Genomic DNA, 12,432 nt, shown 5'->3' with positions numbered 1-12,432 from the left:
TGTTATCCGATTCCAAGAAGATTGGTTTGGATTTTTGTTATGTTCTTGGTGAAAACTTAGCAAATATGCTCAGAAAAATTCTATATTAATAAGAATGAAAAATCTGTCTTTTTATTAAAGCATGTCAAAACCGCCCAGTTGAATTTAATTGACTTCCGTTAGGTTTTAAACCATTCACAGTGTTAGAAATGTGCCCACGAGCCTCAAAAAGAAAGACATACAAAATTTAAAAACTACTGGACCGACTGATATTATTTTTGGTATACATAAAAATACAATCTAAATGTTGATTTCTGCGTTTTGAGCCCATCAGATCCTCTGGTTCACAAAATTGTTCAGGGTATGATTCAAAATTTAAAAAAAACTGACAGCACAGTTGCAGGACTTTCCTGCCACGCGGCTTTTTTTCTGATGCACAGCTTACACACACAACTTAATTTAAAATATTTATAATTTTATTTAAATATGATATTTTTTGTCTATTTAATTCAATGATTCTAACTAAAGCGCGCGCGCATACCGTATTTCATTCTCGCGGGTATGGCGGTACTAGCGTTCCCTTGAATACTTTTTTGCACTTTAAATATCATTAGTTTATTTAATTCTACCGCTCGCCTGTGACGTTACAACATAGCAAATACTACAGTAGTTCTGAGGTTTAAATCCTAGTAAAGACAGTTACTTTTATACCGATTTGAATACTAGATCGTGGATACCGGTGTTCTTTGGTGGTTTTCTTTTTCCGTTTAGTCTCCGGAACCACTGTAGGGTATTACTTCAGAGGATGCATGAGTTTGATATGCAAATGAAATATAGTCTTGTACAGTGTCAGGTCGATCATTCCTGAAATGTGTGGCTAATTGAAACTCAACCGTCAAAGAACACTTGTATCCACGATCTAGGATTCAAATCCGTATAAAAGTAACTGCCTTTACTAGGACTTGAACCTTCGAACTCTCAAAACGTAAAGATGGGTGAAAACCGCATATGCCCAAATTGGACCGGTTACAATTAGTTTCCCTTCTAAAGCTGTAGCTCTGCTGTAGCGCTAGACGGGAAAGTAAAGTTAATGGATCGATCGATTCAGTATCACGCATAAAAAACATTCAAATAAAATATTCGTCTTACTAGATTTATTGTTTTAAGTAAGGTTATATCAGGTATCATCTTCGGCTCAGTTTAAAAAGAAATTTTCATAAATTCATACCAATATTTGGAATATAAATGAGGAATAATCCGGGTGGAGCTGGCGGTTTTGAAGCTCATAAATTTAAAACTTTTTATTATTGTATACGGTACAGATTATAATCAAATAAATATAACGTCATTTGAAAATATAAACTAAACCGTACCGATTGAATAATATTTTATAACGGTGGAGGTAGTTTTAAACAAAGATACAATAACACCAAAAAACTCTCAATACCAGCATTGGGTCAACATTTATTAAACATCTCGTTGACATAAATCACTAACATTAAGTACAACCTTGATATTCTTTACGTATATGTATTGTATACACTTAAACAATATCATCTAACTTTAAGTATGAATAAAGCCATTGCATTGTGCTTTTTATTGGTAGTTCCTGACTTAACAGTGTTGATCGCTGGATAGAATTCGCATTAATAATAATAGTTTTTCTACTTCCTAAAAAGCGAAATTTTTGGGTGTTCTAATAAATGAAAAATTCTCTCGGGTTGATTCAATTGATTTCGTTTACAAAAGAATCAACCTTTACTGGTTTACTTAGAAGCGCCTTAATAAAACGCTGAGGTTGTAATCATTTTAAAATATTTATTATACTTAAGTTTATTCCCGTTTAAAGTATATCATCTCTTGGGGGTTACGTCAAAAAGTCAGAAGGAGTTTTTGAGATACAAAAATTGGCCGTCAAATCATTGTTTGGCGCCTATAAACATGGATCATGTTGACCGTTATTTAGAAAATTAAAAATTTTAATTTATCGTCGGGTTTATATTTATAAATATACAATCTTTGTTAACAAGAATAATCATTTATTCTTAAAAAATAATAGCCACTTCTACCAAACCAGACAACATAACTGTTGTGTCTGGTTTCGTACAACTCAACACACTGTTTATGAAAAAATGCCTTATTATCCATCCGATGGTATTTTTCATAAATTATCGTTGTGTTTAAAACATTTTCCTATCAATTTATTTAAAATTCAATTAAGAGATTTACTTTTACAAAAACAATAATACTCTAACAATAAATTTTTAAATAATAGTAATTAAATCAGTTTAAAAAAATACTGAATTCTCTGAATCCCGTTCGGTGTGTACATAATCAATATGTGCTGAAATAATTTTCGTTAACGCTTTCTGAAGTATGAATTATTTTGCTTTTTTTAATATTTAATATCATCATGTAAATTTACCTCTTTTTTTAGCCTTCGGGACCACCGTTAGGTCTTGCGATGAAATGGCAATTTGATTGGGATTCGAACCCGGGAAGTCCGGATGAAAGGCTGAGATGCTATCACTCGTTCCACGGAGGGTGGGATGTAAATTTACCTTAGCATTATTTCATGTCATATTTCAAATAATTTATATTTAATATTTCAATCACAAATATTTTTTTTCCAGTTAATTATTGATTCTATGATGTTGCTTTGATGAAAGGTTTAGCAAGGGAAATATTAGCAGTTACTTTTCCTATTCATGTAATAATATAACTGTCTTTCCTGACGTGATCTATATTACGTATCGACCAGAATTAAAGGTATTTTTATTAATACAAAAAAGACCCTGTCTTTAAACATTATGAAATATTTAAACATACAAAACTGTATACTGAATGGACAGACAATTCAAATCACGCATATTTTTCCACTACATTCTTAATATGTTTAAAACATTGCAAGAGGTAAGCTAATGTAAAAACAGCATCACTCGGCACTAAGGATGGTCGCTAAGATGTCTGGTAACGTTTACAATTAAGTTTAAAAAAAAAAATTATCTCACAATTCAGATTGGTATGTTGTTACAAAATTTTAAATATCAAATTAAGTTTGCAACTCTTACGTAAACTTGCATACCAGCAGTCTTAGTTTGCCAACCCACCGGGTTGGTCTAGTGGTGAACGTGCCTTCCCAAATTAGCTGATTTGGCAATCCAGAGTTCCAGCGTTCAAGTCCTAGTAAAGAAGTCCAAGTACGGATTTGAATACTAGATCGAGGATACCGGTGTTCTTTGGTGGTTGGGTTTCAATTATTCACACATTTCAGGAATGGTCGAACTGAGACTGTACAAGACTACACTTCATTTACACTGATACATATCATCTTCATTCATCCTCTCAAGTAATACCTGAACGCTAATTCCAGGAGGCTAAACAGAAAAGAAAAGAAAGTCTTAGTTTGCCGTTTGAATGTAATTTTTTTCTATTTCTTGCATGTAAAAGGTATATCCCGGACTTCAGAGAGTTCAATATTCCATTTGGTTATTCATGATCACTTACACTTATTTTGGAATTTCCTTCGATTTTTTTTTTTTAATAATTTTTATATATTTATGAGGTTGTTTAAATTTTTATGAATCATGATATATTTAATTTACAAGTCTACTGGGAAAGAGTTTTTGAAAATTATTTCCGCTTTTTGTGAATTGTAATTTTTTTCCTTAAATACTTATTGAAATATAATTTCATAAACCATATTGTAGCGTATTATTTTTTTAATAATTTTCTTCTAATACATTTGTCAACAAATTCCATTAAATTCGGAAATTATTACCGAAAGCTTGTAAACAAAAATGGAATCTGTCTTATATACTTAGTGTGAGTCGATATTGATTGTAGAAAATTACGTATACTCTTTGACAATACGAATTCCGTGAAAATAAAAATAGGTCGAGATAGAAGTTTAAGAAATGGTTTGTAAGGAATGATGAAGAGAGTATTCCTGGAATTATAAAACTGAGGGAAAATAGATATTGATTTTTTTTTAATATACGTCTTACGTATACGTCGCTAGGAATTTGTAAACTTCACTTACTGCTATATAATATATATCTTGTTACTTATCAACAGATCTAGTGAAATTATGGTATTGAAATTTAATTTTAAAAAAGCCATAAAACTGAAGACTGTTTAAAAAACTTGACTTATAAAATATAAGACCAAATTAATAGGTTCCAAAAGAGTGTTAATATCTCAATGCTTATTGTAATCTGCTCTAGAAATGACTTATTCAGTGGTAAAAACGTATTTAAAGCATTTTTTCCGTTGTTATGGAAATAAACAAGGATGCAACAAGATTATACCAAAAGAAAATAGGTTATTTCTCTACCGTCAAGAGTAATAAGGTATTTTAAATTGAAGATTCAGAACCAGAGATAGTGTTAATGTATAATTAGGTTATTGAAGCAGAAATAATTTTGGCATCTTATTATATCTTCCTATTTAATAAAATAGAATGAGGGTATTACAATTTTCTTCGAATTATTTTAAATCGTAAATGATTTAAAACGTTATAACAATTAGTTAACGAAAACAAAACCAATAAATAGGTATCCAATCAATGCGTAAGTATATTTTATATTTTTAAACGTTAAACGTTATGAGAATCGTAAATGTTGGTGCCGTAAACTGAAGAAGTCATCGGAACAATTAAAACTTCATTTTTCAATACGGCAAACTAGTAGCAACGGTTTATTAAAACCATTGGCTGAAAGTTACTGTTAAAGAGACGAAAAGCTAACACTTGTACTTAAAATTGAGTTCTTCGTTCTTTTTCCTGTTTAGCCTCCGGGAATTACCGTTCAGGTATTAACTTCAGAGGATGAATGAGGATGATATGTATGAAAGTAAATGAAGTGTAGTCTTGTACAGTCTCAGTTCGACAATTCCTGAGATGTGTGGTTAATTGAAACCCAACCACCAAAGAACACCGATATCCACGATCTAGTATTCAAATCCGTGTAAAAACAACTGACTTTACTAGGACTTGAACACTGGAACTCTCGACTTCCAAATCAGTTGATTTGGGAAGACGTGTTCACCACTAGACCAACCCGGTGGGTCAAAATTGCTAGTTCATTAAGACTTAACTTTCCGTCGTTCATTTAAGACGGAAACTTGGTTTTCTGGTGACTAGGCTGGTACGATGTATTGGACACTGAAAAAAAAAACAAAACATTATGTTATTTTAAATGTACCAAACGGACGTAAACTGAAAGTTGAAAACTTTACTGATTTCAAAAAAATTTTATTTGTTCAAGCAAGATTACGGAAGAACGCTGAAGAGTTTTGAGTAAGCCAATATCATTGGACAGTGAAAATAAAATGGTCTAAACCGCGAGTAGTGTTGTTTCATTATTTATTATACAAGGTTTTGTCGGGAAGAATATTTTTTAAAAATACTAAAGTTCAAGATTTTTTAAAATTAAATGTATTTTTAGAAGTAGAGACGTAAACGGATTTGCAACAAATATGTCGTTATGTAAACAAAATATTGAATTTTTAAATCAAAATCGGCATAGTGGGTTTGGTACGTTAACCTTTATTACTTTTAAATGTTATCAAAGGATGATAGATGTGAAGTGTAACTTTCTCCGCATATGATTAAGGGATCCTGTTTATTTTGTTTGTTGTATTGCGTATTCATTTGTTTATAATCGTGTAGGCTGTCTTGTGTGCGTGCTGTAGAACGCGTATTCCGTATGCGTAGTGTGCGTGTGCGCACAAACTAGCTGCTAACAGTTCCTGTGCGTATGTTAAGCAAGATTGGACTAGACTTACCATAAAACGTAACTGACGAGAAGCTACACTACTACATAATGCCCACGTTTATGATTCGTAAAGATGCTTGTGTTGTGTGGCTGTGCAGCAGGCATTGTGGTGTATGTGTAGAGGGGGTTCCTACACGTTCACTCTGTCACTCTGTGTGTGTGTGTGTGTGTGTGTGTGTGTGTGTGTGCTACTTGTAGAGAGGGGGAAGAGGGCAACACACAAAGCACCGATTTGAAAGCCGTCCTAGTTCGTCAGTTGTCGTTGAAAAACCATATTATTTCTATTAGTATATACTCTGTTATGACTCCAGTTTCTATAGTATTATGTTTGGGGAGAGAACGTAATAAGAACATGTGCATGTTACAACGGATTTATCGCTGATAGTATTATAGCTGGAATGACGTGGGGGAAATGTTATCATATAAATCCAGCATATAGTATACGTATAAAAAAAAAAAATAAAAGATACGCATTGATTGGATACCTATTGGTTTTGTTTTCGTTAAATAATTGTCTGACTGTAATTTAATAGTCGTATATTGCATGTAATATGACTCGTAGCGGAACACTACTGTGACCCTGCAACTGAATCGATATGGTCTTTACGTTATCAAATTCCCTAGTTCATCTTCTTTATCCAACAAAAAGAAATTGTAACATTTTTTTATTAGATTATAAAAAAGAACTTAACACGTATCGGAATAAATATATTTTGAAATTTCTTTTATTAGTTAAACGCAGTAAAAAATGAATTATGCGGATACGAAATCTGCAGTAAGGTACCTCGTTTATCACTGGAAAACGCGCATTAATTCTCGGTTTCTAATTGCCCAGTTTATATTAAATTCAGATGTTCTTACGGCATTAGTTCTAGTCATTTTTCGCCAGTATGAATTCGATATAGTATAATACTAATATACTACGTAGTGTAGTTGATTCGCAATTATAATTTAATAATAGATCATATGTAATATTGATTTTATTTTTTAACATCAATCGATTTATATTACATTAAAAAAAAGATAATTTTTAAAAGTGGGTGAAATTTACTACTCTTGTTTAGACAACAAAAATTACCCGATATTAGAAAGGATAACAAATTGTATCTGTCAAATTACGTGTCCTTGCAGTAAGCGGTGAAAACGACGAACTGCTAAATAAAACCTATTCATGGGTTTCATAGATTTACTTGTAAATAAAAATCTTTAAGCTACATGTCTTAATATTAAAACAAAAAGTTACCTTCGTTATTAGCGATTAAATATAATAAATTTCATAAATTATTTACCAGTATATCAATGAGAAGTTATAGATATTTAAAAGCCATGCGTCCAAAGGTGATGGAACTTTAGCGCAGGGAATTAATTAATTGTAATTTCCTTTTCTATAGCACAATCTATAAAAAGGAAGTCGCTTATTACGGTGATCGTTTTGTCGTATTAAACAGGCCACCTTTATAAGCCACAATAATAATTTCATACCCGTAATATTACATTTTGACGTATTATATAATAGACTGTAAATATTTTACATGAACATTATTAAACATACCATTATAGCTAATGTAACAACGTTAACTAACGTTTTATGTAAACTTGTACATAATATATTTTATGATTGTAAACGCTACATCTAGTGTGACAGTTAACTCGCTGCATGCGTTATACAGATCGCCGTTGGTTTTACTTTTTTGTACTACTTAAAAAAATTAATGTCAGATAGGAAGCAAAAGTTATTATAAGGAATACGAAACATCATCCACCTAGTCAGCTGTTGCTTAGTTTAATAAAATGGCACATTAGCTTTACCCATCGAAAGATATAGAATCGTTTACATACCGTAAAATTTTTGTTCACGTCTTTTTATTATTTTCTATTCTGAGACATGTATTCTTTAATAGTGAAGTATTGATTTGATAAAAATGTAATGAATATCCTTTTTTATTATTTACGTTCAATGACAAGTACATTTTGAAATTAATGCAATACTAACTATAATTCGCTGTTCTATTAATGTATGACGGTTTTTGACTGTTATTACCGATTTTTTTTTAATAATCTAAATAACAAGGCAAAGAAGAGGGACGCGATTGAGCTTAGTGTTGTTACGGTTGGTGTGAACGGGGGGATAAGGGAGAAATTGTATACGGCAACGCTTACAGCGGCTACATGTTGAACTAGTCATTGCAATGGGAGTAGTTATTGCTGTTAGGCCATTGTATATTGCGTCGTTGGTTAGTGGTGTTAGTGTTATTGATTATCATGCAGAGTGAAAGATTTTATGTGTTTTAAACGTTTTTATAAGACTTAAGTTATGAGTGCTGAACAAAATAGTGATGTTACCAAGCGAAATGATAATTTGAGGCGCAATATGACGGATCGTGGTGACGTTAAATGCCTAGAGCAGATTAATTTTTCTGCACTGCCATCTGGTGCCGATAATCACAACTGTAATTTAAAACAGACCGCGAAGGATTTCGATGGAGATCATTGTGAAAGAAAGAAGAAAACTCGAAGAGGAAAACCGAAGAGAAAAAAGCCATATAACAAAGAAGTTACGGTAACTCGTGTGAAAAATTATCCGAAAAGTCGTACTAACAATTGTTCAAGATTTAGAAACAGACAGCCTGTTGCACCAAACAATACCAATCAGTTTTTAATGGAGGATCACAAAGATTTACAGTTGAAAGAGTTAGACGAACGTCTTCAGGCGACAGCCAACAAAGCTAACGAAGCTAACGCGGCTTCAAATTTTGGTAACCTTAACAGACCACCAAGAGTCAGAGATTCTAGTTTTACTAGCGCCGATTCAGATGAAGACTATTTTTATTCTTCACCGGAAGACGAAGAAGAATTTCTTACCAAAGAATTTTCAAACACGTATCAAGATCTTCACGCCGAATCTTTACAGAGTATGTCGAAACCGGAATTAATACAACATGTTCTACATCTTGAAACCAAGATCGATATTCTAGAACAAAGATTAGGTTCCCAGAATGAGCCTGAATTGAAAGAAATTGTTAATGATAGAGGTGAAAATGATAGGAAGTTGGTTGATAAAGGTAAAACGGCTGCAGACTATGAAAAAGAGATTGAAAAGTTGAAATTATTAAACGAACAACTGATGGCTGAAAATGAGAGGTTACAAAGGCAAAATAGATCTTCTTCTGTAAGTTCTGTGGATTCTGAAAGTGATAGTTCATCGTCTTCTGATAGTAGTGCATCAAGTGCTAGTGGAAGTGACAATGAAGTGAAATATGAGGAAGTTGATGAAAATATTGATGATTTAAATGAACCTAACCTGAACAATGGATTGATGGTTCCACAAGGTATTTGTAGTATGGAAAGTGAAGATGTAACATGAAATGGTAATTTTTGTGAAACATTTGTACTATAAATATTGTTTATATGTAATTTAATTTTTTTTTGAAGAGGAAGTATGATTCAGTGTGTGTAGTTGTTTTTTTATTGTTTACATTTCAGAACTACTGTGAGTATTAAGCTTAATTTTCTTAAGATTGTTGAGCTTTTTTTTTGAGAAATATAGTTTCACTTTGAGTATAGTTTTTTAACAGAATTCTTTCAATAATTTTTTTTTTGAATTCAGCCACCAGCATTAATGTCATCTAATTTGTGTTAGCTTATGAAAACTTGAAAAATAATTTTATTGTGTTAATTTTTGGAAAATTAAATAATTTGTCACTTAGGTTTTTGATGAAAGGTGAATTTGTATTTTAAAATGAATTTCAAAATATTGGCTAAAAGATTATTTTGTAATGAAAATGTTTTATGACAGGTTATTTACTATTAGCCTAAAATGTTTAGTTTCATGGTTATTGGTGTTTTGTAATTTATTATTTTATAAGTTAAAAGATTATGTTTGTGAATATGTAGTCACTTAAAAAACTAATTTCTATCCTTCTCATTTATTGTTCGGTAGGCTACATGTTTTTACATTTACATTAAATGTTTTGATTGCTAGTGGTTTGGCCATTAAATTTACTTTTTAATTAAATACTTACAATGGTAACCTTAAATTTTCACAAATTAAAAGGCTAATATGATAGTATTAAGGCCTACTTGTGCCACATTGAGAGGATAATTAAGTCTATTTAAAATTATATGCTTAGAACAAGTTTTATTAGCTTACAGATTAGAAATGCATCACTTTCACATATAAATTTTTTTTTCAAAAGATTCTTTTTAGTGTGTGCAGACCGTTAATTATTTTTAATGAATATGGTATAACATCAAATTTGAGTAAGAATTTATATTAAAATTACATGTGAGGTTGCTAAACAAAGTGTGATAATTACTGTTGTTATTTTCTTTGTAAGTGGCTGAGTTTGAATCATGAAAAGTGAATATGTAACGTCTTCTTGTTGGTTTATTTATCTGTACATATGTATTTTTAATAATAACTCTTAATAGATCTTTAGTTTCTATTTTTATTTCAAAATTGACTGTATATTATGTAAATAATTCAAAGTGTTGTAGTTTATAAGTCATTCTTTCCACATTTCTGCATAATAAAAAACGTATTCTTATTTATAATATTTATTTTTATGACAAACCTCTAATTATGGAGCTTGTATGGTTCTGGTAATTGATTGGGAAATTATTATAGCTGTTGAAAGTATTTTATTGCAGTATGTTAGCTGAAAAGCCTGAATTAAATATTTTTTGTAGTATATATTAAAGGTTGTAACAGAAAATTGTTATATAAATGTTTAAATACAATGTCTTTTATATATATAAATTTTTTTTGGGTTGTTTTTAGTACTTATCCATGTTTTTTTTTAACATTAATTTTTTTAAATTTATCTTGTGTGCCGCTAAATGAATTTCCTTTTTTTGTTTTCAAGTACTTTAAATTAGATCATTCTCTTATTCTGCAAGTACAGTTGTTGCTTTACAGAAATACCATTTCACTGTTTATTTTGCAAAAAAGTAAGAACTATTGTTGTGTCATTTGAAAGTTTATTTGTGAAGTTTAGATCTTTTGTTGAAATGTGAAAGATTTTTGTAGGCCCTGAATCTCAAAATTTACTTAAAGAATGACTGATTTGTAATGTACATCCTGGCTTAATCAGAAATTTTCTAATGGCAAACAAAAAAAAGTACAATTTTTTTTAAAAGTTTCACCCAAATTTGTATCTAAGGATATAGTTAATAAAATCTTTTAAAGCTCCTTGGAATCTTTATTTATTTATTCATTCATCACATTTTTTTATGAAAGTATCTTTGAAGGAATATGATAAAATTATTACATTTATAACTTAATGATTAATTATTAAACTTATAGTAGTGATTAAATTTAAAATTTGATTGAAATTTTTTTATTAAATATAATTATTGGTCAAATTAAGTTTATTTATTTTTATTTTTTTTTTTAAGTAAAGAAACTAATTAATTTATTTTGTGGTAAACTTGACCTGCTTACTAATTTTTTTTGATTACATTTTTTTCTGGTAAACCCATTCATTATTATAAAATATAAAAATGAATTTAAATATTTTACATCTATATTTAAAAGTTATAAATCTCTTTTTTTGTTACTATTTGATATTAATTTATTTATTTTCCACGATAGAATTTAAATTGTCCAGTTTTTCTGTGCTGAAATATGTTTCTACTGTATTGTTTGATATCTAATTAGTAAAGTGCTTACAGCTAAAACTGAAAATTGGCTAGTGTTATACATTTTTGTTGAACTGCTTTTAATGAATGAATTATTATAAATTTTACTTTCCTTCAGCAGAATCCATTGACTATTGTTTTAAACTGTTAGTTTTAAAAAATAAAATATTTATTAGGTAAATTTCATGTTTTTGTGAGGTATTTGTTGGAATTATGGATGTTGCAGAAGTGTTCACTCACTGTACACTGTTTGGAACACATATGCCATGGACCGGCATAACTATAACTCAAAATCCAATTTGGCTGCCCAACATTATGACATCAAATCACATATATATAAACATGAAATATCTTATTGGATTTAATATAAAAACCATCAAAACACATTGGTACATAATTTTATTGGTCACAAACATTATTTTATTGTGATGTATTTTAACATTATGAATAATTACAGTACCTTGCCTCCCTTTAATTTTAGTCTATCCCTTTCTTTTTTTGCCTGTAATAATACTCTGTAATGTCAAACAATTTTTTCCATTTACTGAAGATATGTGAAAACAGCAACACAAAATTACTGTCATAACAAAAGAGACGTGCAGGTTGTATTTATTATAGTTCATTTAAAATGTGATCTACTGTATATCTTAATTGGCAGTTGATTTTGTTCCATGAAATTTGTAAAATTGTGAATTTTGATTGTTTTTATCTGGTCAAGAAGAAGAGTTTGAATCAAATTGTTTGTAGTACATTGTTACTATCACCCAAACAAAAGTAAATTTTATGTAATTGGTAAGCTCTTTTACTTCTAGGAATTTTGTTAGGCAGTCATCATTACACTGTGACCCAAGAAGGCTGACCTTTAGTGGTAAGATAATGTATGTATGATTGATTTGGTAATTTTTAATTTAGTTACATTTTGTTTAATTAATGTTTGGTTTGAATATCAATAGTTACTTTTTTTGAGTTTAATTTAAAATGTTGGTTACCCTTGAGCTTTGCTGACAAGATGTCATTAAAAAAAGTTGAAAGCAGG

At 30.2% G+C, this 12,432-nt stretch overlaps 1 protein-coding gene across 1 annotated transcript; it reads left to right on the top strand.

Moving 5' to 3' along the window:
• Positions 1-7,914: 7,914 nt before the first annotated feature.
• Hexim (Hexamethylene bisacetamide inducible) lies at positions 7,915-10,946 on the top strand. The gene has a single exon (XM_075366399.1). The coding sequence runs from the start codon at positions 8,071-8,073 to the stop codon at positions 9,118-9,120; it is 1,050 nt and encodes a 349-aa protein (XP_075222514.1). The 5' UTR covers positions 7,915-8,070; the 3' UTR covers positions 9,121-10,946.
• The last annotated feature ends 1,486 nt before the right edge of the window (positions 10,947-12,432 follow it).

The sequence above is a fragment of the Lycorma delicatula genome, chromosome 5, assembly GCF_047948215.1.
Source record: "Lycorma delicatula isolate Av1 chromosome 5, ASM4794821v1, whole genome shotgun sequence".
In the NCBI taxonomy this organism is placed as follows: domain Eukaryota; kingdom Metazoa; phylum Arthropoda; class Insecta; order Hemiptera; family Fulgoridae; genus Lycorma; species Lycorma delicatula.
Note: the sequence above shows the minus strand (reverse complement) of the source record. Positions and strands in the feature narration are given on the sequence as shown.

Bases quoted from the DNA above. Each gene is read 5' to 3' on its own strand.
- Hexim (XM_075366399.1), top strand. From the start codon at position 8,071: ATGAGTGCTGAACAAAATAGTGATGTTACCAAGCGAAATGATAATTTG.